Source organism: Austrofundulus limnaeus, unplaced genomic scaffold (genome assembly GCF_001266775.1).
Source record: "Austrofundulus limnaeus strain Quisiro unplaced genomic scaffold, Austrofundulus_limnaeus-1.0 Scaffold1386, whole genome shotgun sequence".
NCBI lineage: Eukaryota > Metazoa > Chordata > Actinopteri > Cyprinodontiformes > Rivulidae > Austrofundulus > Austrofundulus limnaeus.
This window is the reverse complement of record NW_013953788.1, coordinates 16869-39664: the sequence shown is the minus strand read 5'-3', so window position 1 is coordinate 39664 and position 22796 is coordinate 16869. Positions and strand designations below refer to the sequence as shown.

The following is a 22796-nucleotide window of genomic DNA, read 5'->3' as shown; positions in this document are numbered from 1 at the left end:
ACACACACACACACACACACACACACACACACACACACACACACACACACACACACACAAAACATAGAAGACCAAACTTTTGCTCCTGTATGGTGGTCTTTTTACAAGACTGGAATTACGTGAAACTAACCATCGTAGACCTGAAATTTAACTTCTACTAGCCTTATAGAGCCTAACCCTGACCACAGACCCTAAAGTTAACCATTAATACATACATACACACACACACACACACACACACACGTACACAACTTAAAGACCTAGCTTTCCTTGGAGTAATGCATATCACCCACCGCCTTACATGCTAGAGTTTTGAACTAAGATTATTGTCGTGGCCATTTTCAACAAATCTTAAAAATAACTTTTAGGAGTATGTGTTTTTAATGCCCCTCAGCTACTACCACATCAAAGTTTATCTCAATATCTGTAAAACTAACAAGCCCATGTTCGTGTTGTCAATAGGCTGTGGCGGCCATCTTGATAACTCTGAATCACGGTTCAACCCTAACTTTACTGATAAAGTTTTAAAGATCTCACACAATGTGTAGTAAATTACTCTCAGCTACTACAAATCAAACTTTAGCAACATATATGTAAAAGTTACTGAATTACAGCCACTTTTATGTTTTCTATTGTCAGTGGGCTGAGGTGGTCTTATTGCATTGGATTGACTCCAAAAGTTAATCAGCTGTAGATGACTGCAAATTTTATTACTATCTGTCCAGTGGTTCATCAGATATTTTGCTAACAGAATGACGTGGACTTAGTCAAAATAAAAGCATGATCGCCTGCCTTTCATCAGCAGGTGATAAACGTGGAGTGTAGTCATCTGTAAGTTTGCAATTAAAGCCATGAAACAGTTCATTTTGCCATTGTTTCAATTTGTTTTCCTAATTTTTACTTTATCAAAAAGCACAATTTCAAATCTGTTGCACAATTTTTGTAAAAAAAAAAATTAAAGACTAAACTCAATGAAATGAGTGTTAATGCCGTTTTCTGTTTTGAAAGTTCAGATGATTATAAAGTGAAACAGATCTGATGTCAGAATGCGAGAAAAGAACAGTGAATCAAACCAGGAAAAATGACACAAAAAAACCCCAACATATTACATGTTTATCAACAACCTCCGGCTGTAATTTGATTCAAAAGATGTTCAAACATGAGACATGTAGCCGAGGGGTCATGAAGCTCTAAATGTTACGGGTTCGTTCTGGATCTGACAGCGGCCTGTGGAGGGAGCTGATGATGGTCTGCGCCCCGAGCCACTGCCTCCAAAACCTARGAGCTGCTGGAGAAAATTCATGTTTCAAATAAAAACTGAAGCTTTAAAGAAATGATAAATGTACGAACAGACGCGACAATAACAAAAGACACGCTCCAGGTAAAATCTGAGATTACCATTCATCATCTGTAATCGTTTTACTGAAGAAGCTCACAGAACTTTAAGCTTTTTGGCTTTGAAAATGTTCAGTCAACACCTGCACACGACAAAATAACTGCAGCAGCAAATGATGACGTCTGTACGAATAATGAACTGTAAATAATACCAGCTCAGCATGTTGTAAAGCATTTAGCATTTTTGTTTCATGTTAAACTGGCATTTTTATGAACCATTTATTTATGCAACCTTTAAGCTTCATGGTTTATAACGCAGTTAAAGTTGTCACACTGCAGTGTTTATGACACATTTGTGCTTTTTCAGACTCAAATTTTCTGATTTTCTTTCTGTCAACTCTTAAATTATTTTATACCGAGGCCCTGAGGGGACATCAGGATTTATTTATTTATTTATTTTTTTAGCATTGCCTCAGAAAAGTTGTTCATTCCTGTTGTGTCGGTCAGTTTATTAATAAATTCACATGCACACCATTATATAGGTGTTACTACCTTAATCCAGCTTTGGCATGAATATATCACAGCTATGCATAGTTACATACTATATATATAGATATTTAACTCTATGCAGCCAAAATCACCTACAACTTCCCTAACTTGTGGTGACACATCCTCTTTCAGTAACTGAATATTTCAAAATAAAAGTCTCACTCAGTACAGTCAATACAAAACATAACAGTTTTACAAGGTATGATGAAACTTCTGTGAGGTAACGTAAAATTAAAAGAAAAGTCCCTGGATGTCCCCTAGCAAGCTGCATAATATTAAACATCAAAACATCTGGAAATTGGATTCAACAGATTCATCTTGTTAACGTCTTTTGCTCCTCGTGGATATAAACAAGTAGCTAATACTGCAATAGATGCATTTTCTCTTTTTGCACTTGAACAATTATTGTTTTTATTTATTCAAAGTCACAGCCTCAGAGAAACTTGGCTCAGAGTTAGAACTCCTGCTTCTATAAAATGTTTATCAGTGAAGACGAGGTCTGTCGAGCATGTAATGTTTTGTCTACTGCTGCCTCAGCGATAACCAGGAACTGTACCCTCGAGAAAATCTTACATGTAAAACAAAACACTTTTATTAAAAGCCTTGCAATTTCTTATCATTTTAAAGCAAGTATCTTATTAAAGTTACTTTAGTAAAAGTTCAAGTTTCCTTTTAAGAATATTACTTGAGTAAACGTCTTAGCGTTTTTAACATTTACTGTACTCAAGCATCAATAGTAAATTTGGTATAAAATGGGGATATGATGTGAAATCTATGTTTTGAGTTTTATATCATGTTATCAAAAACATATCCAGTGTGTTGCTCTAACTTCGTGCATGTTGGAGAAATCCTTGAATCTCCTGTGGCCATGTGGAGCTGCCTAAACACTTGTTGGTACAAAGCACCGCCCATTTGTCCATAGCTCCTCCCTGGAGCTCGGTCCCCAGCTGAGGCCCCGCCCCACAGAGCACCCCTCCCCCCGAAGCACTGCTGTTAAGACGTGTTGAAAACAACAGGAGGTTCTTAAAGAGACAGAGGTCCATTTCAAGGCGTTAAGATATGATCCATCTGTTATCAGTACCCACTTCTACCTTACAGGAAAAAGATTTTTTTATTTAAAAAAATAACATAAAATAAAACAGATGTTGACAGATGCTCCAGGCCTTTATTTCAGTGCTGTAAAGTTTCAGCTCTAAAGCATTGCCACCTTGATACAGATTATTTTTGTCACGCCCAGCACCAGCTGCCTTGTTTAGACTGGATGAACACATTGTGACCCATCACATCGAAATGACGATTAAGTCAAATTTGTTCAAAATGACCTCATCATATTTTCTGATTCTTTGCTTTAAAAGCTACATTTTGATACTGAGATCATCCTGATATCATTAGTAGATCCAGAGATATTATTTAATTTGTCTTGGTTACAATAATACATAAATATTTGGTCTAAATCCTAACTTTAAGTAATTTTAATGAGAATTTTTTTATGTCATTTTAAAAAAGAAACCTCTTTGAATATTGAGGTTTCCCAGCTGGGAAGAAACAAAAGCTTTGATAGCTCACAGGGAAAATCTCAACATTTTAAGACATTTTTCCTCAAAATCTGGTTTTTGGTTGCTACTGCTCAAAAAAACGCATCAAAAAATTTTTTGGATAACATTTCAGACAGTTCATTGAAATGATACATTGATAACACATTTATTTGTTATATTTTGACAAAATGTAATTTTTGCAAGCGTTTTAATCAAAACACTATCTGCCTATTTCTCCACATAAAACTTTGAGACTCAACCCTCGTTTTGATGTGATGGCTCACATTTGGCCTCATTTCCAATCCTTAAACAAGAAATTTTACTTATTACTACTTTACTGCTCTTTAGTAACCTCTTTTTATGTTAAACCTGTCTTATTCCTCCATGAGTAGATCTGTATGACTGTGTTCTCTCTGGCTCTTTATTAAGAAAATTACATGTTAAATCATCATCAGAACAAAAGCATAAAAAGTAGATGATGACTAACGACTGGAAATTCTGTAATATTTACAGCCCCTCAGGATATTTGCTGTCAAACGCGTACATCCATCAGGACAAAAGCAATAAATTAGTTTTGATTCGGGGTCTTATGAGAAGAACTGAGCTCAGTTTTAGTCACTGCTGATCGTGCTACGATTTCCTCTGACTGACCTCATTTCTGTTCTGCTTGTTGATGCCGTCTGTGAGTCGATCAGCTGATCTTTCCAGAAATATCTGTTGCTTCCTTCACACGGTTTAATTTTTCTGTCATTTTATACTTCTATAYACAACTTAAGGACATAAAATGACTCTTAAGTGGGTTTCTTTATGTTGTTTACCATTACCGACGCTCGCAGCTCTAGCGTCCTGGCTGGCCTTGGCGTCTCTTGCGAGTTGCGCTCGCGTGGCAGCTATCAGGCTGTCGTGCGCCAGCTCCTGGACCCTCAGGTACCACGGAGCGCTGCCGTCTATTCCGTAGTCCCCCGACGAGACGCCCCCGTCTTCGTCGTCCTCGGCGCCGTCTGCGGCAAAGATCAGGGACTCCGAAGAGGCTGTGATGCCTGAGAGGGAAGAGCAGAGTCAAGAGCACCTCGTTCTGGAACGGTGGACTGCTGGGATCTTTCTGGGTCACGGTTCTAAATTTAATTCTTGTACGGCTTCATGTGGGGAAAAAAAATGGAATGTGAAGAAACAAAACTGATTTTGTTTTACTCTGCAGCCAAAATGCTAATGAAGCAAGAAAACAAGCCTGCCAAGGATTCTTTAAAACTATTAAAAATACACAGTTGTGTGCAGAAATCAGGAGCTGCAAAAGAATCAAAGATTCAGACTTTTTAGGCCACAGCTAAACTTTCATTATTTATTCTGTTGTTAATTTTTAATTAACTGCTTGCGTGTGAGATGAGAAAATAACTTTTTAAATATGAAAATGAATGTATTTATCTCAGTAATAAAGTGTAAAGTGTGGGAGTGCAGCTGGGAGCCAATCAGGCGCCAGAACAAACTCAACTTTAGCATTTTAATAAATAAAGTAGCTCAATAGAAAACATGGTTATTAAAAGTCAAACGCTGGAAGTTGCTGAGGAATAAAAGAGCAGCGTGCGTCAGCAGCTAATGTTTACCTTTTGCGAGGTTCAGGAGGACGTACGACGTGCTGTCCGGCTGCTGGAAGTCGTGCAGGATGGCCGGGGGGCTCGGTGACGCCGGTGGCTGAGAGTGCGTCTGGACCACCAACGTGCTCGGCTCCGACACACCTCCGTATTCGGGCAGGGTGGGAGAAGTCCCTGGCTCATGGCTCAGGCCTCCGTCTGAGGAGTAAACAAACCAGCGTTTGTCAGATTTTCCATATTTTTTGGTTTTAATAAGTTTAATTGAACGTAACAACATGTTAACATTACAAATATACAATACTTATACACTCAACTGAGTGGGCAGAAGTATACACTTACATTAGCCCACCCCTTCTCCTGCTATCTTATTCCCACCACTTCTTATTTATCAAGACAATTATTGTAGATTTCTAACAAATTACATCATCCAACAACTATTAAAGAAGTACTGATAAACTGTAGCAGTTTTGAAATCCCCTCAATCTTTTACCAAGAACATACCAACACAGTATAAATCAGTGGATCTTTTATTTGTTCATTTTTTTTAACAATACCAATTCCACCCCCCTGTTTCTTCGTTAAGGAACATTGAGTTTGAAATACCTTCTATTAATTTACTGAACTCAGTGTTTGATGTTTCAGGGATGTTTTTAGACAAATTTGATCCAAGATTGATAAAGAATTCATAAAACTGAGTTATTTCATTAATGTTGTAAGTTTCATTTCCTTTATCAATAAAATAATAAGGATATTCTAATTTATTATTAATATGTTCCATATTTGTTTCAGATTATGTTTAAATCAATATCGAATGTGATCTGCAAAGTGATTAAAATTAGGATTTGAAGTAAAATTTCTGCATGGATGTTATTTTCCCACAGTTTAACACAAAAAAAACCTGCTCATATTATTTACTATATTCAAATTAAAATGTGGAACAAATATTCCAAGTAGTATTCTGTAGGGATGTTGACATTTCGTCAGCAGCTGCTGCGATTTTCTTCCCAAACTGCTGTGACCAGATTTTGCGAGGCTGCTCAGTGCGTTTGCTTGTAATTTCCTCCTGCTTTGTTATTTCTACGAATTTCAACAAATCGGGCTGACGTCAGGTAGTTAGCTACAGCCTCGTCTTCGAGTTTTTAATTTTTGCTGATGCGTTTTGAAGAGACAATTTTTTGAAAAGAGGATCAAAGTAAATCACCCGAGTTTTTCTAGTGACCCCTTAAAGAGATAAGCTGCCATGAAGAACATTATTTTATCTGCCCTTCTTCCAAATTTGATAATGATTTGAAACGTCGAACTATGTTTTTTTTAAAATCCAGAACAGCGCTTGTTGCAAAGTGTTTTGACGCTCGTCTTCGTCACTTGACATTTAACACGCTGTCATTGGTTGAGGAGCTTTGTTTACAAAACAGATGTCCACATGGTTTTTAAATTGTTTTAATTTCCTTACTTTCTAAGACACATTAAGTTGATTTGATGCTACAGTTTGCTTTGAAATGTTATTTTATACCTTTTCTGCTACTTTTGAATTGGCTATTATTAAGTTTTATTAGTTTTTTAGGATACAAGATGCTTCCTACAAAACCAGAATGGGAATCTTTCCCTAAAATTTCATGGCGATATCTTGAACACTGAGGAAGTTATGAGCAAAATTATAAAACAGCAAGGTGAAATGGCCACATTGGTTCTGCTGTGAACTGCAGCAAGAAAACATGAGCTGATTTCACCTAAACAAACATCAATAACTTCCCTCATACTTCAGATAATCACATGATTTTGGTGTTATTTTGTATGGTTTGAAATGTTCTTTTGGAATACGCTGTCAGATTTAATATTGGTGTAGGATAAAAAAATGTATCCACATCCCTATATTCTGTAAGGCGGCATGGTGGCTCAGTTGATGGAGCCAGACTGAATCCCGGCCGGAGACCTTTCCGGGTAGAGTTTGCATGTTCTCTCCGTGCACACTTGGTTTTTCTCCGGTTAATTCCACAGACCAAAAACATAAACGTTGGGTTAATCGGTAACTAAATTGTCCCTAGATGTGAGTGAGAGAGTGAATGGTTGGTTGTCTCTGTAATAACCTGCTACTGAGGAAAGACAGTGTCTGTGTACCAACCTGTGAGCTCCAGAGGAGTGCACAGGGAGCTGTCAGCTGGAGTCAGCAGAGGCAGGCAGGAGTGTTTGGATTCAGAGTCCTCCAAACTCTGGACCAAAGGGATGGACGCGTTCTGGACAAACTGCACCAGCAGCTGAAAGGAAGAGAAAAACCACACAGCAGGATTAATTTAAAGCTACAATCTGCTGATTCAACCAACAGTCTTATTAAGCAACATTTACCTCTGGTTTGGAGTCCAGCTCATCAGAAAGCATGAGTCTCTCTGTGTGAATGTCCGAGCTGTTCAAAAACACAACAGTGAGAAACTAAGTAACAGCTGCTGATCCTCCGATTGGCTAAATAACAATACAAACCTGCGACTAAATAGGTAATTTTGCTTGGGTCAGAAGCTGCAGGTCATCTCCGAGTTGAACCCATCACATTAACGCTGCAGACAGTTATAAATAAACAAAAACGAAGATAAGGCTGAGGTTTAACCTGACCGCTTTGGTCAAAATAAGCAAACTTAGCTTAGCTAGCAAGGTTAGCATAATAAAAAAATATCTCTTTAAAATAACGGCACGCTTTAAAAAAATTAACCACTGACACAGTCCTCGCGTATATAACTCATTAAAATTTGTAGTAGAATATATTTGTTTACATTGTGACACTCGAGTGACTGCGACACTACGTGAAAGTAACTTAGCTGGACTCAAAACTGAGCAGCTCTGAGCTACGGAAGCTCCGATGGAACAATGTTAGTGGACTTCCGCCCAAACTAATCCTGTCTCACTGCTGCCACTCAGTGGCCAAACACGGTAACTGAACGGTAACCTGTAAACAAATCAGACAGAACATTCCCCTTTTTGCATAGCTAAAATGAATTTATTTAATAAATTAAACTTTTATGAATTGTAATGCAGCTAAGTATCTTCAGCGCACCATGTTTAATATTCATTTTATGTTAAATGAGGACTTTTTAGGTCGCAAAAAGCCCTTTTCGTTTTAACCAAAGAAAGAAATCCCATATTCAACACAGGCCCATGTAGGCAGATTTTTAATGTCTAAACAATAAATTTGCAAATTCATAATGCTTAGTATTATGCTTAATGTACTGTTTTGATATGTTGAAAACATTAAAATATTTTAGTGTTTTTTTCCTTTTTTTTCAGGGGGGGGGGGTGATTTGAGCACATTTTTGCTATAAAAATACTTAAAACAAATACAGCAAGTATATTTCTTTAAATATTTATTACACGTAAAATTACTTTCTAAACAAAAATGTACAAAAAACAATGTTAAAACTGTTTCACAATCTCAATTGATTTCTGATAAAAACGTCTGCATCATATGTCCTTTGAGGTTTTAAACGTTGACACACAAAAGTCATGATTTGGTAAATGTTCCATAGTGGCAACTCTCATGAGGATCTCCATAAGATACGTGAATAACAAATAGAAACCCGGATTACATTCAGCTAAATGAATCAAATGTTTGTTTTTCCCCTACACAATCTCTTTTAAGAACCATACGTAATATTTTCTGTCACACAATTGTCATAATGTGAGCAACTACTCAGAACACAGTATATACTGTACATGCAGCATCGCTATTTGTCTAAGTTTAGTTAATAACCAAGATGAGGCAGCAGCTGAACAAGAAAATGTAAAATATTTTTGTGCTTTTTTTCTCCAAAACCCTGTTTTCTGGATTTCTGCAGTTCGTATACATTTCTGCTTCTAAGGAAGTTGGGGGAAAATAAGCTGAAATGAATTAGATGAGAGTGAAAGCAACATAAAATTACAACTAGAGCTTGATGTTTTAATATTTCTGTTCCCTCATTTGCATTGTGTACAAAAAAAACAAAACAAAACAATGAGCTTTTAGTAGTTTGAGAACTTAGCTACAACCACATTTAGGTGACAATAAAGTGTCAAACTCTGCTAAATGTTTCATTAATGCACATTTTTAATGTTAAAAGAGTAAAAAAAACTTTACTTGCTGCCTGAAGTCTATTGTCTTTATTGCTTTGACATCATGCTGGAGTTTATAACTGAACTAAAACCCTTAAGTTTGTTTTTTCCATTCATTCAGAAGTTCAGCAGATTGATGATTTGGGATTGCGAGCAGTCATAAAACATCTCAAACTCCCCAACTGAGAGCAAAATGAAAAGTGAACACGCTTGAAAGCTTGGACACATGAATCGAACTCTGTTTTACTGACGTTGGAAAACTGCAGCGGAGACAATGGGAGGAATAATAATGACTTCAGACTTCTTCAGCTGCTCTTAGCTCACAAGAAATCAGAAAACCGCTTCATCACAGAAACTCTAAAAACAGAACAAATTGTTTGCAACGGTCTTAGTAGAAAGTACGCAGTTGTTGACCAGTTTGTTAAAGCATAAAGCTCTGCACAAGATGAAAGGTTTTAAGAAAACAGRTTTGACGTTCCCTTTAAAATACCTCAAGAATTGTATTCAACGGGGAAACCAAACTAATGAATTTTACCGCGATGCACATTTACACATTTTTTACAGTAGTGTTTAAGTGTTTTATTTACAAGATGGCATATTTMATCATTTTTAAGCCTTCTCTATCACTTTAAAGGCAAAATAAACAGTAAGTTTGTAATCAGAACAAACAAACCATGTTTTAAAGATGTAAAACACCTTGTTTTACTCATCTAAAACCTGCAGCCTCAGGACTACGAGGCAATATGTTCATTACCGTTGGACTAAAAGTGAAAAATAAAAAACAGCTATGTGCAGATTATGAGCACAAAAAAAGTCCATCTTAAATCAGCTACYGAATCAGAGCTGCCATAAAACTGCCGCAAATTGCTTCAAAAGCTACAATTAAATAGTTTTAGTGCAAATTATCCTTGACATAACTTTTCATTTAGATTTAAGGCCATAATTTATAAACAAATACAGATGACAATGAGAAAGGACCCACAAAAAATTATTTTAGAGGTCAACAGCGAATTGACTATGAGAAAACTTAACAAAAAATAAGAAAAAAATCTTTACTTGCAGTTAAACAACACGTTATACAATTCTTGTGATAAATATGCTTTCACCATAGGAAGAACCTTTACTTTTATCTGAGAAACATCTAAATGCTTATTAAAGGCTTTACTTCCTGCCAGGATAAACAGGAACATCTGTCATTAACTGTGAGCTCCACACCACTGACGCCACATTACACTGCGACGCGTTTTCTTACAAGACACTTCCGGTGCGCGTTTGTCTTATTTCATGATACCGACYGGAGCAAGCGGCTCTGAACACATTCACCGTTGACGTGAGAACATCGAAATACCTTTGTTACATCATATGAACCCGATGCCGCTGAAAGTTTATGCTGATGATCTGGAAATTCTTGAAGAACAGCTAAAATAGACTCGCTATAAAAAAACTTTTTAAAAATGCTGTTTTTGTTTGTGTAAAAAAATACATCAAATGATGCAAACTAAATATGTTGTAAACCTTAATTTTTCATGCATTTCTTATATTTAACACAACTAAAAAAATAAAATAAAACAAAAAACTGTCTGAGGTGTTTTGTTTTTTTAACAGAGGAAGAGTTTCAAAAAAAAAAAAAGACCCAGCTCATGACGGAGCGGTGGGTCTCGTTTCTGGTTTTATTTGACCCCTAATGAACCGAGCTGTAGTTTATCGAGCTGCTCTTTAAATAAGCGACAGTTTCTGTCCAACACTTTAAGGTTGACCAAAAGAAAAAGGGGACACGTCATGTCAAATCCACTTTTTTAGCAYTAAAATACATTTTGTTGTGTACTTGMTTTAATTTGGGTTTGAAGCTCCTCCTCTGGATTTAAAGAGGCAGCATCAAAACGAGTTCTGAGACACATCTCAGAAATGGGGTGAAAGAGGGGCTTGTGGAGTTACATTAAGGAGAAACTTTATATAGACCCAACTGAATGATTTAAATATGAAAAAGGATTTAAAAGCACGATATGTCCACTTTAAAGTAAACAATCTCCATTAAAACTCTGTAAGTAAAAAACTGTAATAATTTACTGCTAAAGRAACTAGTGTAATAAGTTGTAACACTAAAATAATAAAGAATATTCTGATCTAACTGTTTTTAGGTTGGCTTGGTGTGTCAGCACCCTAAGGCAACCGGCAGCTGAATGTAGGCCACTGTCAGTCAGAGCAGTCTGGGGGCGGGGCTTGTTCTGGGAGCACTGTTCTTTCACACACGCCTACCCTCATRGTGGTCCTCTCTATTTCAGTCTGAAGGATTACTGCCGCACACTCGCGTGGGTCTGAGCAGCTTTGATGCCGCTCTGAGYAGTCCTCTCCCTCTCCTCCTCCTCCTGAAGACTGGCCTGCAGCTTCGCACACAGGCTGGCGTCACCAGTCTGCAGGGCCTGCAGGAAGAGGTCCGTCTGCGTTTTGAGCCGGTCCAGGTCGCTCTGGGTGCTCTGGTTCTGCCTGAGGAGCTCCTTGGTGCGGAGCGTGATGTCCAGCAGACCAGATTTGCTCAGTATGTTGTAGGTGTTGCAGAAGCGCTTCCTCTTCGAGTCGGAGTCGTCGTCGTTTGCGTTGCATTCTTGTGGGGAGAGGACATCGGGCGTGTCGGCCTGGGGAACAGGGAGCGTCTCGTTTTTGAAATTAGCGACGTGATTGAAAGACAAGGAAGTTGTAAATTCTGCCAGGCTGGCGGCGGAGGAAGGCCTCTCCTCGACAGAACTGCTGCTGGTTTCTGCTGCTGGGAGAGTAAGTCTCTGAGGCAGGGGGGARGCGGCACTGCGGGTACCAGGAAGACCAGGAGAGGCAGACCCAGGGGTGCTACCACAGAGAGTTCTCTGGGTCTTCTCTCGGTTACAGTGGTCCCAAAGGTTGGAGGTCGAAGTGCTACATCTCTCTGACCCTGAAGAAGAAGAAGAAGAAGAAGAGGAAGCAGTTCCTCTTCCTGAAGAACTGGAGCTGTCCCCGGGATGTGGGGCGATCTTAGGGTAGGACTTCAGAATGGGAAGATACTTTCTGGAGCGTCTGTGCCTCGAGGAGGCGGCCGAAGCTTGGCGGGACACCACAGGCTGGAGAAAAACCACTTGAGGCTGCTGGACCACAGGCTGCACCACCTCCACTGCAGGACTGAACCCCCAGGGTTTCAGAGCAGGAGGATTATCTGCAGGCTAAAGARAAAAGTCAAAAATGACACGTTTAAAATACAGAATCTGGATCGTTTAATTATTCTATAAACTTCATGTATGAAAACCCTTTGAGATTCCTTTATGATGCAGGCCCAACGCAGAATTAATCACTTATCCAATCCCAGTTATTTCTCAGTGACATGTCCTGTACATGTCTCTCTAAAGCCCCWAGAATGATTTCTGAAGGACTATAAACAGCCTCAAAATATATTTATGTTCCTAATAGAGCTATCTATTGAGGTCTGACTCACCTACAGATGTGTTTTTATTCTTTTTTTTTTCAGAGTCACGTTTGACTTGATCAGATCTTAGATAGGGCTGGGCGGTATGACCTCAAATTCATACAGTATATAAACTGAATCCCTTCACGGTAATGGTATATATCACGGTAGAAGAAAACTATCATAAAAAGTAAAGATAATGTAATTTTTAGAGCTTTTACTTTTTTTGCAGAAAACTAAACTTAATCAAACCCAGCATTTTTGCTTTAATATTTGCCTGCCAAACAATGAGCTTCCACCAACTGAACTTAAGAGCAGAAGCAGACTTTACATTAGCAAGATGGATTTATGACTGAAGGAACGTCCACGTCGTTTTTCATAATCATCTCTGTGGGTAACAATACTTAAAAAACAAGTTTTTCTCCGACAATTGGGTGTGAAAAACTGCGGTTGTTAAAGCTTCTCTCTGTGCGACGTGCAGGGAGAGAGGAGAGGAGATGAATGATCCCGCGACACGACGTAACTTGGAGGAGGAAATTCTGAGGATTATTATTCTCTCTATACGTGTTTTAAAACGCTAGAATTTCTTCATTATACTGTATTTCGAACTCCTGCTCGGTTGTCTCTGCACTCGCAGCCATGCTGACACAGGTGTGATGATGTAATGACGATAGGACAGTAGAGGGTAAATTTCTACTGTAGGCCAACTTCATACCGTTTCTACCGTCTACCACATATACCGCACAGCCCTAATCTTAGATTAAAATTGCCTGCAGTTATTTGAGCCGAGTGAAATGATTGATGTCAGATGGCTCCAAGTTGCAAATATTTCAATATTTGTGCCGTCTAAAAGTTCATGTCTTTGGGAAGGGGGCTTTCAGCAGTGACAGGACTTCTAGCTCTTTTCTGGAAACCGTCTCATTTGGCTCTTCGTTACGCGCCCAGTGAGGCCGATCAGCAGCCGACCGCACTACTATCTTTATAAATGTCTGCTTCCAGGTACAACAGTCAGAATCAGAAAGTGAGCAGTTGAAGCAAAATGCTACAAACAAAACAGTGAACAAAGTGACGCAATTATCGCCACACAACTGCATCAATAAGAGCCGATTTCGGTACTTCGGATGGAGCATGCTGGGCACTTTAGGCTTAGATGCCATCATCGTATTTTGAAAACAATGCGACATTTAATGCATAAGTTCTGCTCCACACCTCTTGTGATTCTGCAAAGCTTGCGTTGTTTCTGAAATTTCACATTTTTGCGGCTGGCTCCATCTGTGATCTCTGAACAGCCAGACTGTACGGCCGCTTAGTTTAATGAAATGTAATATTGGCCATGAAGCGGCTCTTACAGCTCCATCAACAACCAGCTCTGTGTCACTGAACCCTTATCTATTTGCAGTATTTTATATCAGCTCCTAACTCAGTCAGCAAATGATTCTAAAATGTGTTTGCTTACTAAAATTATATTCTTAGGACATTGTCTGGTATTGTTTGCAAATAAAATACTCAAACTCTAAAGGACAAAGTGGTGAGTAAATTAATGAACCAGCTTTACTATTTTGAAATGTCTTTGCAAGAAAACTTAACATCTGAAAGGAAGCATAGATTTAATTATGTCATATATTTAGAACAGAAAAGGCTGAGTTACCTGCTTGAGTAAGACGTTGTTCATTATGATCATAGGCGAGAGTCCAGAGTAGGAGCCTCCCACCACAGCCACCCGAGAGGGGCGTGAACCAGGTGATCCTTGCTGTACAGCAGGCCGGGGTGAATCCTCCGAGTCCGTCGTCTCCATTGTGCTCATGTGCTCCGAGCTGGCATCTATGAGGCAGACAGAACCGCACGGTGGTGTTCAGCAGGGGGATACCCAATAAACGCACATTAAAATGTGRCAGGAGTCTGTCTGCACCTGAGAACCCGGAGTCTCTCTCTGAATCGGCCTGGGAGCCTCCACACTTCATGATGTGGGGTTGGTTCGGTGCTCTCAGGTGACCCTCTGCCTTCCTCTTGGTGCTCATCTCCATTTTTTCTGCTTTAGCGACACGGTCCATGGATCCACAAGCTCTCACAGAACTACTTCAGATCACAAGCTATAGGTGGGAATAAAAAAAGATACTGAGCAGACTCGCTTGTCAAATTAATGACACAGTGAAGAGATATTACATAATAACAACAAACCAGTACTGTTTAAGACGGAAGTAGGTTGATATTTGAATGATACTTGGCCGTGAATAATAAAACACTTTTCACATGATCAATCACTCTTTATGGTCAGGTTGATATAATTCGTATAGGCCAACAGTCTCGGTGTAAATAAATCCAAATAACTTTCTAAGATAACCACACAGAAAATATACTCATGMTACTGATAAAGTTCACTAAACAAGTCTTTAGTTTTTCAGTATTACAAACGCTGACAAAAAACGTTATATCAAACTATGTGACGGTGTTTATAAGTAAATAAAAGGAAATATTTTACCTTACGAACAGGACAAAGTAACGTATGTATCTGCTGCTACACTGTTAGCTTAAGCGCTACAAGCTATATGCTAATGAGCGTCAACTCCCACGAAGTCAAAGTGCTCCGGATAAACAAAAACAACAKAAAACAGCAGTCAAACAAAAGATTATTCCTACTTTTTTCACTGTGTGGTTCCAACGAGGCAGTACTAAAACGCTGACGGTCAAAAGCCTGCATTTAGGTCGAGGAGACGGCTGTTTCTCGGCTACTTTTTTTTTTTTTTTTAGGAGTCTGTCGCTGCAGCCGCCCTTCTACGTCGTTGCCTGGGACTCGCTATTCCACGGTACCGAACACGAGACAGACCGCTCCTCCTCCCCCGTCTGCCCGGTCACATGCGGAGCACGGTGGCCACGGTCGTCAGCAAATACGGTTGTTTTCACTGCTGAGCTTTAAAACGCAGAGTGGTACGTTGACAGTGCGATGATACCGCTAGGTTAATTGCTCCGTCGCTGCTTCATAACACTAAAAACAGGACAGGAAGGAAAACTAGTTACACCCACCAYTCCATATTTGGCAGTTGAGGGTGTGGTCTTACCAGCAATGTTAAGTACGTCATACCTTTTTGGTCGACACCCCCTGTCTTGTGACCACCTTCCTGGCCGCTAATTGGCCAGCGCCGCCAGAAGCTGAAAAACGTGACTACAGCCAAAAGTGTGGCAAGTGAAGGGCTGTGTGTGACTTGTAGGTTAGAGCTTTACAGCGCTGGCATAGAGTGGGATACAGTGACGTGAGAACTTCTGTGTGTTTTACATAAATGTTTGGCCTGAAGCTAACATAAGCAGAGTTTTAGGCCTCTCTCTGCAGCAAGTCTCATAGTAAACAAAACAACTTCTTGTGAAAACAAGAAGCCCTCACGTTTTAACCTTAATGTTTATGCTTAATTCTCTGATTAAATGATGAATGCATGGTAAGTTGGATGGTTTTTGAAATATGTCACTAGAAAAAGCACAAGAAGCACTTTTTACACATCTGCTAGAAAAGAAAACAGTGATTCCCTTCATGCACTCATGGGTTTTCTCCAGGCACTCTGGTTTCAAAAACCCAAAGCATGCATGTTATGTTTAGTGATAACTCAGAATTGTCCGTAGGTGAGCATGTGAATGGTCTCCGGACTCTTGCACTGTGATAGTAACCTTAAACCTGATTTAGCATCAATGAAATGAGCCACTATGTGATTAGAACTTTGTGGGCGTGTTTATTCATGTAAAGTGGCTGAAGTGAGCTGAACTGTGGGGCGAGGCTGTGTGAAAGTATAGCCAACATTTTACAGTTCCAGCAAAAATGACCAAAAGAATAAATAAATAAAATAAAGACAATAAAGAAAATAAAATTACTCATGGAAGAACGAAGACACAGATAGTTGGTGGCTCTCCATGCTGACTGTCATCTCACATCAAACTCCAGGCTGGGCCAAATCTGGCCCTTGTTAACATTTTACCCAACCCCAAACATAATACTTTAAATGTGAAATACTTTTCTGTTTTTAGTGCATTCTTCTCGTGACGGCCAGCCATTTTCAAGCCGAGAAAATGAAGTTTTTTAGTAATCTTTTATTCTAGAAAGACCAACAGAGAAACAACTTTAATTATATTTTCCTGTATTCTCCTCGTTGAGGGTTTTAGTTTTACCCGTTTTGCTTGATTGTGATAAAATGGATCTTTAATATTTAAAAAAGGAAAAAGTTGTTGAATAAGGCATAATGGTGTGTCTTTATAAATTTAATCTTTTGTCCTCATAAAACAAGCTGGAAAAGCTTATTTGTATTTCTATAACAATACTTTTTAAGATTTTCTTTAAGAAATATTGAAAGAAAATGGCCCTTGGCTTGGACCAAGTTTTGAATTTTGGCCCCCGGGTCTGAGTTTGAAACGCCTGTTTTAGGGAGAAGCAGGTAAAGAAAATGGATGCACGAAAACCACGATTGCAGCTGATATCAATTTAGACAAGCTGATGCTTTTTTTAATTGGTGAAACATGAAGATCACTGGATTGGTTCAGATCCTATCTGTCTGACTGGAGCTTTTCTGTGAGCCTTGGAAATTCTGTTTCCTCCTCAGCACCCCTCTCATGTGGAGTTCCCCAGGGATCCATTATTGGTCCCATTTTATTTTCCATTTACATGCTCCCCTCAGGCTCCATTTTTAGAAAATTTGACATCCTTTTTCATTCCTATGCAAATGACACCCACTATTTAATGACCTCACTGACATAAAAGCTTGGATGGCTTCAAACTTTTTACATTTCATTGACAATAAAACTGAAGTTATTATTTTTGGATCCTGCGTTAATCGTAGTTCTTCTCCTAGAGTCATCTGTAAACTCTCATGTCAAAAATTGCAGCTTAGTCCAACTGCACATTTGTCATTTTACATGTTTGTAGGACATTGGAAAAACTTATTAAATTAATTTTATTTCAGAGCTTAGTCTTCAAATGAAGAATTATTAAACAGTTTTACAATCAATTTTCATACATTGATTATGTCACGTCTTTGGTTTCCTTGTATTTAAATAAAGTTTACATTTAAAACTGCTCTGCAACAAAAGATGCATTGTCCAAACTCCACATAATAAACAGCTCAGTATAATTTATCAAACATTACATTAATAAAAAGAAATTAAAATGGCATGCTGCAGAAACGTTGAAAACATGATGTTCTTCATACAAGATTTGTCTTCTTTCGTTGGAGCTGCGACCTGAAAGACACAAAAAAGTAGAAAAAATGAGCTGAAATTCATCATGTTTTTTTCCAAATGTCATTTGAACCCATTTCACAAGGAGTTTGTTATTTACTTTAAAAAACTTTCATGAGATACTAAAAGAAAATTGGAATAATTAGTCGTGGAATCACAGTTTGTTCGCTTTAGCTGTGTTTCAATGAGTAAATTAAATCAAACTGTTAATAATCAGAAGTATTTGAAGAACCCAGATTATCTCTGGTTAGATCTTTGCATGATGAATATTATAAATGAATGCAAAAATTATCAGTTTTATGTCTTAAAACTTCAATGTCCCAAATACAAACTGATTAGAAAAGTTTTTGGGTATCACAGCAAAAATGTCAGTGTTAATTTAACACCCACCGTGTCAATTTTAACACCAACAAAGTGTCTATATGTGTCCACACCAAGTGGTGTTAAAATAACATTTGTGAATGTGTTAAACTTTAGCACTCATTTTTTGTTAATTTAACACCAACCAGTGTTTTATATTCAACAATTCTTGGTGTCACATTAACATAAAAATTGTGTTAGTGTTAAAATATAGTGTTAAAAGCAACACCAGCCAGTGTTAAATATTCAACAGTGTTAAAATCATTTATTAAAAGTATCACCAGAGTATTATTAAAAGAGATTGTGGTGTTATAAAGGTTTACAGACACCACAAGGTGTCGATACACCATGTAATTGAGAGTGAAAATTTAAGTCAGAGTAAATATCAAACTCTCTGTACTGTTGCATTTACACTACTCAACAATTAGTAGAAAAGTATGATGGAGTCACCCTTCACACACCAGGACATACCTCTCGACACCAATCGACACCATGAGTCATGGTGTCGATTTTTGGCCAATAACACAAACTCAAAGTTGAACAACTTGATCAAACTGAACAAGAAAACTAACCAGAACAACTCATTTTTACTCGGATGAATGTCTTTAATAGTCATAAACAGGCAAAAACATCATTTCTGCAAGATTTCTCAGCAAGGAATGCTATGCTCGGTAAATGCTGGTCTGTCTGACATGAGGTGGAAGAGGGCGGGGCTTTTCAGAATACTGCTTTCAACACTGCATGGTGTCATWTAACAACACTGTTTAGTGTTATATAAGACTTAACTGTGGGCGGAGCTTATTTAACACTGTCCAGTGTTGAGACAACACTGAGGAAATCAACACTGTGAATTAACACCAACACTGAGTGTGAGTGTACTCAGAAAGTGTTAAAATAATACTAGGGGGTGTTAAATCAACACCCAAAAGCTTAACACTGAAATTTTAACACTCCTGTTTTTGCTGTGTATTAATATAGAGAAATTGCATTTTCTGCAAAAATGCAACAAAGGTACTAAATATCTGATTAAATTAGCTGAAGAAGCTGGTTCAATCTTAAAGAAGCAGCTCCTTGGCTAAAAGCCAAAAGAAGCAAGATTTTAGCTAAAAGCTAAAGGTAGCAAAACACTATCTAAGTTTAATAGAAGCAGAACTGTGACTAAAACCTGGAGTCGGTAGCAAATTTCAAACAGAAAAATGCTTATAAAGAAAATMAAGAGATCTCAGTATATTGCTATGGATAAAACATTTGTAAATAAGGTTGAATATTTTGAAAAGTATAAAAGTTGCAAAAAAAAAGTCTGTCACCCATCTCTTGAATGAGCGGCTAAAATCGAACAGAAGTTAGAGACTGCAAACAACTAATGGAAAAATAAAAAGAGAGGAAAACAACAGTGGTGTTCACACAACAATCAGTCTCAGAAAATCTCCACTAAAATGATGATTCTGTCAACAAAACAGATCAGGAGGTCAAACATCGTCCAGATCAATGCAGCACAGTGTTTATTCCTGTCAGCTTGGATCTGCAGTTTGGACCTTTTGGTTCTGGTGACAGGCTGCAGCTGTGTGGTCTGTGGACCAGAAGGCGCTCCTCCAGCTCCTCGGAGTGTTGTTTACAGAGAAACAGAAGCTAAAGAGTGCCTCATTATGGCTCGGAAAGGCAGAAAAACAAGACCACCCATATGTAAAAAAAAAGAAAAAAAAACTTTTGTGAGAAAACTGACAATAATATCTCCCAACCCCCATCCCCCGGTGACCTGACGCCTAAAATATACCACTTACAGCAGAGTTGATTTCTTTCAGCTGCTCTTTAAGTGGAGAGAAGGTGACACCCACTGGCTGTGCCCCGGGCTGTTGACCCAAATACCTCAAATTCTTTCTTACTCCCCTTTAAGGAATCTTGTGATACCTCAAAAACAAACAATAACAACAACAAACTGATGAGGCTGAACTACCAGCTTTCTTTAAGCCGAAGGTCATTTTGCCTCGTGAGAACTGAAAGCAAAGCTGAATCAAATTAAAAGTTGAAACTGTTTATGTGAGACAGTATAGCTTGTTTTTCAAGGAGAAACATTGTCTTGTGTTAGATTTGTAAATTGCCCACACTGTAGGAACGAATGCACCCCCATACCATCAGAGAGGCAAGTTTTTTAAACTATTTGCTGATAACAGGTCGATATGGCATTTGTGGCTTCGAAAAATCATTTTGAGTTTGAARTTTTCTGACCACAAAACTATTTTCTATTTCACTTCAGTCCAGTTTAAATGCACTTTGACTCAGAGATGATCTAAGCTCTGTCCCAATTCAGGGGTTGCAGCCCACAGTGGGCTGCCAGTGGGCTGCCAGTGAACTGCATGAACGGCTGTGAAATGAGATGGTTTAGTCTACGGATGATGTAGGTTTCATATGCCTTCAGTTGAAACATGTAACTTGTCCTCACCGGTTCAAAAAACAAACAACTACTCAAATTCTTGGACATTTTAGAGTTACAAATGAATGTTTTCCATCTGTGGGCAGACACCAGAGAAAAAACCCACATGTGCATGGGGTGAACATGCAAATTCCAACTAGAAAGGTCAGGAGAAGAAACTGTGACCTTCTTGTAATCGCCTTCACAAACAAAATCTGCAGTTTCTTAATTTGATCTACTATGTTCCATAGGGAATATGAGATTAACAAATCAGTGCATTCTGCTTTTATTCACATTTTACACAAAATCCCAACTTTTCAGGAACTGGGGTTATAAAATGAGTCTTTAATGGATTAAACAGATGCAGCCTGAAAATGAATATTTGGTAAAGCTCCTCCAACTAATTTATTCCAGTTTTTGCTCTAGCCCTAAACAGAGAACCTGTTTTTCTTTAGTCCTTGGATTGAAACTATCAGTAGTCTAAACTTATCTTGGTGTGACCTTGCAGGAATGGTGATTTAGACAAACAGAAGTGAGGAGAAGGTGTTGCACAATAACATTTCATCTGTTCTGGGCTCGTAGCTGATAAATGTGACCTTTAAGGCSCCAATAATGTGTGTGAATGTCCACAGTAGGAAAATCATTTTCTTACTTTCCACAGCAGCTTGCTTTCTGTTCCTGTTTCTTCATCTGTCTCCTCTTCATCATCTTCTTGCTGCTGAGCATAAAGAGCAAAACAGATCATCAAGATATTAACATACTCCAGTTCCATAGATTAAAAAACAAAACAAAAAAACATGCTTACTGACCGTTTAATGTTTTTAGGTTTTCTTTTGGCTCTAAAAAGAAGAGAAACAGGTTTTAGTGTCTGATTTATGAAAAGATAAGAGGATATTGTGTTTGTCAGAGAGACCTGCATTCACATGCTTGATGTTCTGTAAATGTGAGTTCCACTTCCTGTGACATCATGAAAACTCGCTTCACCTGAGGAGACGAGAAGAACGACGATGAAGAAGGTGAACATCAACAGGGGGTGAGTTTAGGTGAAAACCTGCCACACCTGCAGAGTGATGTTTCTCAGAGAGGTGGGGTGACACTTCTGCTCCTCATCCAAGCAGCAGCCGGAGCACCTCCTCAGTGGGACAGACGAAGGGATGTAGATGTACTCCACATGGTCGGGGAACTCCTGCACCACATCCACCAGCTGCTCCATGGGTTGGCACACGCTCTTCGTCAGCACATCCATGAACCTCACCACTGCGTGAGAGAAGGGCGGCTCGTGGAGGCTCCATATCATCTGCAACAAGCTCTACTTTACAGAAGAAACCTTACCTGTGGACTGTCCACCTTCCTGGAGAGCTAACATCTAAAAATAAACAAATAAAACTAATTAAACCTGATATGTGTTCAATTCCACTTCAATAAACAATAAAAGTCAATCAGCATAAACAAATARCAAATTATAAATCAGTCATCAAGGCAGGATGATACACAGAGATATTTTGTGTCTTTAAAACTATATTAGCTTTAGAAAAAAGTTCAAGTAGTAAATTAAACTGATGGAAATATGTGGTAGGTTATTAAGCAGATGCGCAGCTCCCTCTAATGGTGAAAAGGTGAAACACAGTTTGATTTTGTAAAAAGAGTAGCTCCAATAAACTCAGCAACATGGTGCAAAAACAGACGTTGTTAAAGAGTGCTGATACTGTATAATACTTCAATTCTGACATTTCTCTCTTATTTTATTTTGGACACAGTGGAGAAAAGACTAACACAAAAATAACAAGTCTCAGAACGCATCTGTTTATTTTCATATATTAAAAATTATAACCAATGGCCTAAAACTTCTTGAAATAGTTCTGCTTTGATGAGATTCTTGGAAACTCCTGTGAAATTAAAACACTTTTTCTGCTACTGTGAAATGTCTGCACAATAAAGCTAAATAAGGTGGAATATGTGTGTATTTTTTTGCTTTTTTCTTCRATTTTCTTTTTTACAAAATAGTGAGAAAAAAGTAAAAGATGCTTTACGGATCTGTTAAAAACTCAATTCTGTCAATCTGAGAAAGCAATTTATAGATTTTACTTAATTCATTTCCTTTAGAATCTTAAAAATATTGGAATTTATAGAAGTTCTGAGTTTGTTTTTTGATGTTAGATGCTGCCCTCAGAGAACCTAAAGCTTTGATCCGTTGACAGCGACTTTCTGTGGCTATAACCAGTTTAAATTTACCATAGTAAAACAATGAATTAGAATTAGAACTAACAACTCACCTTTAATTGAAATCTTAAAAATAAAGATATTTA

General features: G+C 38.3%; 3 protein-coding genes across 5 annotated transcripts in view; all 3 read right to left on the bottom strand.

Moving 5' to 3' along the window:
- The window catches only part of znf410 (zinc finger protein 410), a 14775-nt gene extending 6904 nt beyond the window's left edge, over nucleotides 1-7871 (bottom strand). Inside the window, exons 1-6 of one of the 3 annotated variants that reach the window (XM_014032163.1) lie at nucleotides 7771-7864; nucleotides 7484-7557; nucleotides 7352-7409; nucleotides 7131-7263; nucleotides 5021-5206; nucleotides 4238-4459 (exon numbers count right to left, since the gene is read on the bottom strand). In XM_014032163.1, the coding sequence (XP_013887617.1) occupies nucleotides 4238-4459; nucleotides 5021-5206; nucleotides 7131-7263; nucleotides 7352-7384 (574 nt within the window). In that variant the 5' untranslated portion in view covers nucleotides 7385-7409; nucleotides 7484-7557; nucleotides 7771-7864. Of the gene's footprint in view, nucleotides 1-4237; nucleotides 4460-5020; nucleotides 5207-7130; nucleotides 7264-7351; nucleotides 7410-7483 lie in introns of all 3 variants that reach the window. The other 2 variants (XM_014032164.1, XM_014032162.1) reach the window with 2 other exon arrangements.
- Nucleotides 7872-11128: 3257 nt separating this feature from the next.
- Nucleotides 11129-14811, bottom strand: cipcb (CLOCK-interacting pacemaker b; the record flags this gene model as incomplete). Its single annotated transcript, XM_014032161.1, is given in 3 exon segments — nucleotides 11129-12270; nucleotides 14158-14330; nucleotides 14419-14811. Coding segments are annotated over 3 exon segments (1212 nt in total). The 3' UTR covers nucleotides 11129-11373.
- Nucleotides 14812-17418: 2607 nt separating this feature from the next.
- Nucleotides 17419-21926, bottom strand: LOC106535210 (vascular endothelial growth factor A). The gene is made up of 5 exons (XM_014032159.1): nucleotides 21551-21926; nucleotides 21404-21474; nucleotides 21300-21329; nucleotides 21143-21205; nucleotides 17419-17723 (listed from the first exon to the last, which is right to left on the bottom strand). The coding sequence occupies exons 1-5, from the start codon at nucleotides 21785-21787 to the stop codon at nucleotides 17687-17689; spliced, it is 438 nt and encodes a 145-aa protein (XP_013887613.1). The 5' UTR covers nucleotides 21788-21926; the 3' UTR covers nucleotides 17419-17686.
- Nucleotides 21927-22796: the final 870 nt, after the last annotated feature.

Excerpts from the sequence above, each read along its gene's own strand:
- LOC106535210 (XM_014032159.1), bottom strand. The coding sequence starts at position 21,787 with ATGATATGGAGCCTCCACGAGCCGCCCTTCTCTCACGCAGTGGTGAGG. Across the intron at positions 21,475-21,550 it reads TGAGAAACATCACTCTGCAG|GTGAAGCGAGTTTTCATGAT; the intron begins GTGTGGCAGGTT and ends TCGTCTCCTCAG. Across the intron at positions 21,330-21,403 it reads CATCAAGCATGTGAATGCAG|AGCCAAAAGAAAACCTAAAA; the intron begins GTCTCTCTGACA and ends TCTTCTTTTTAG.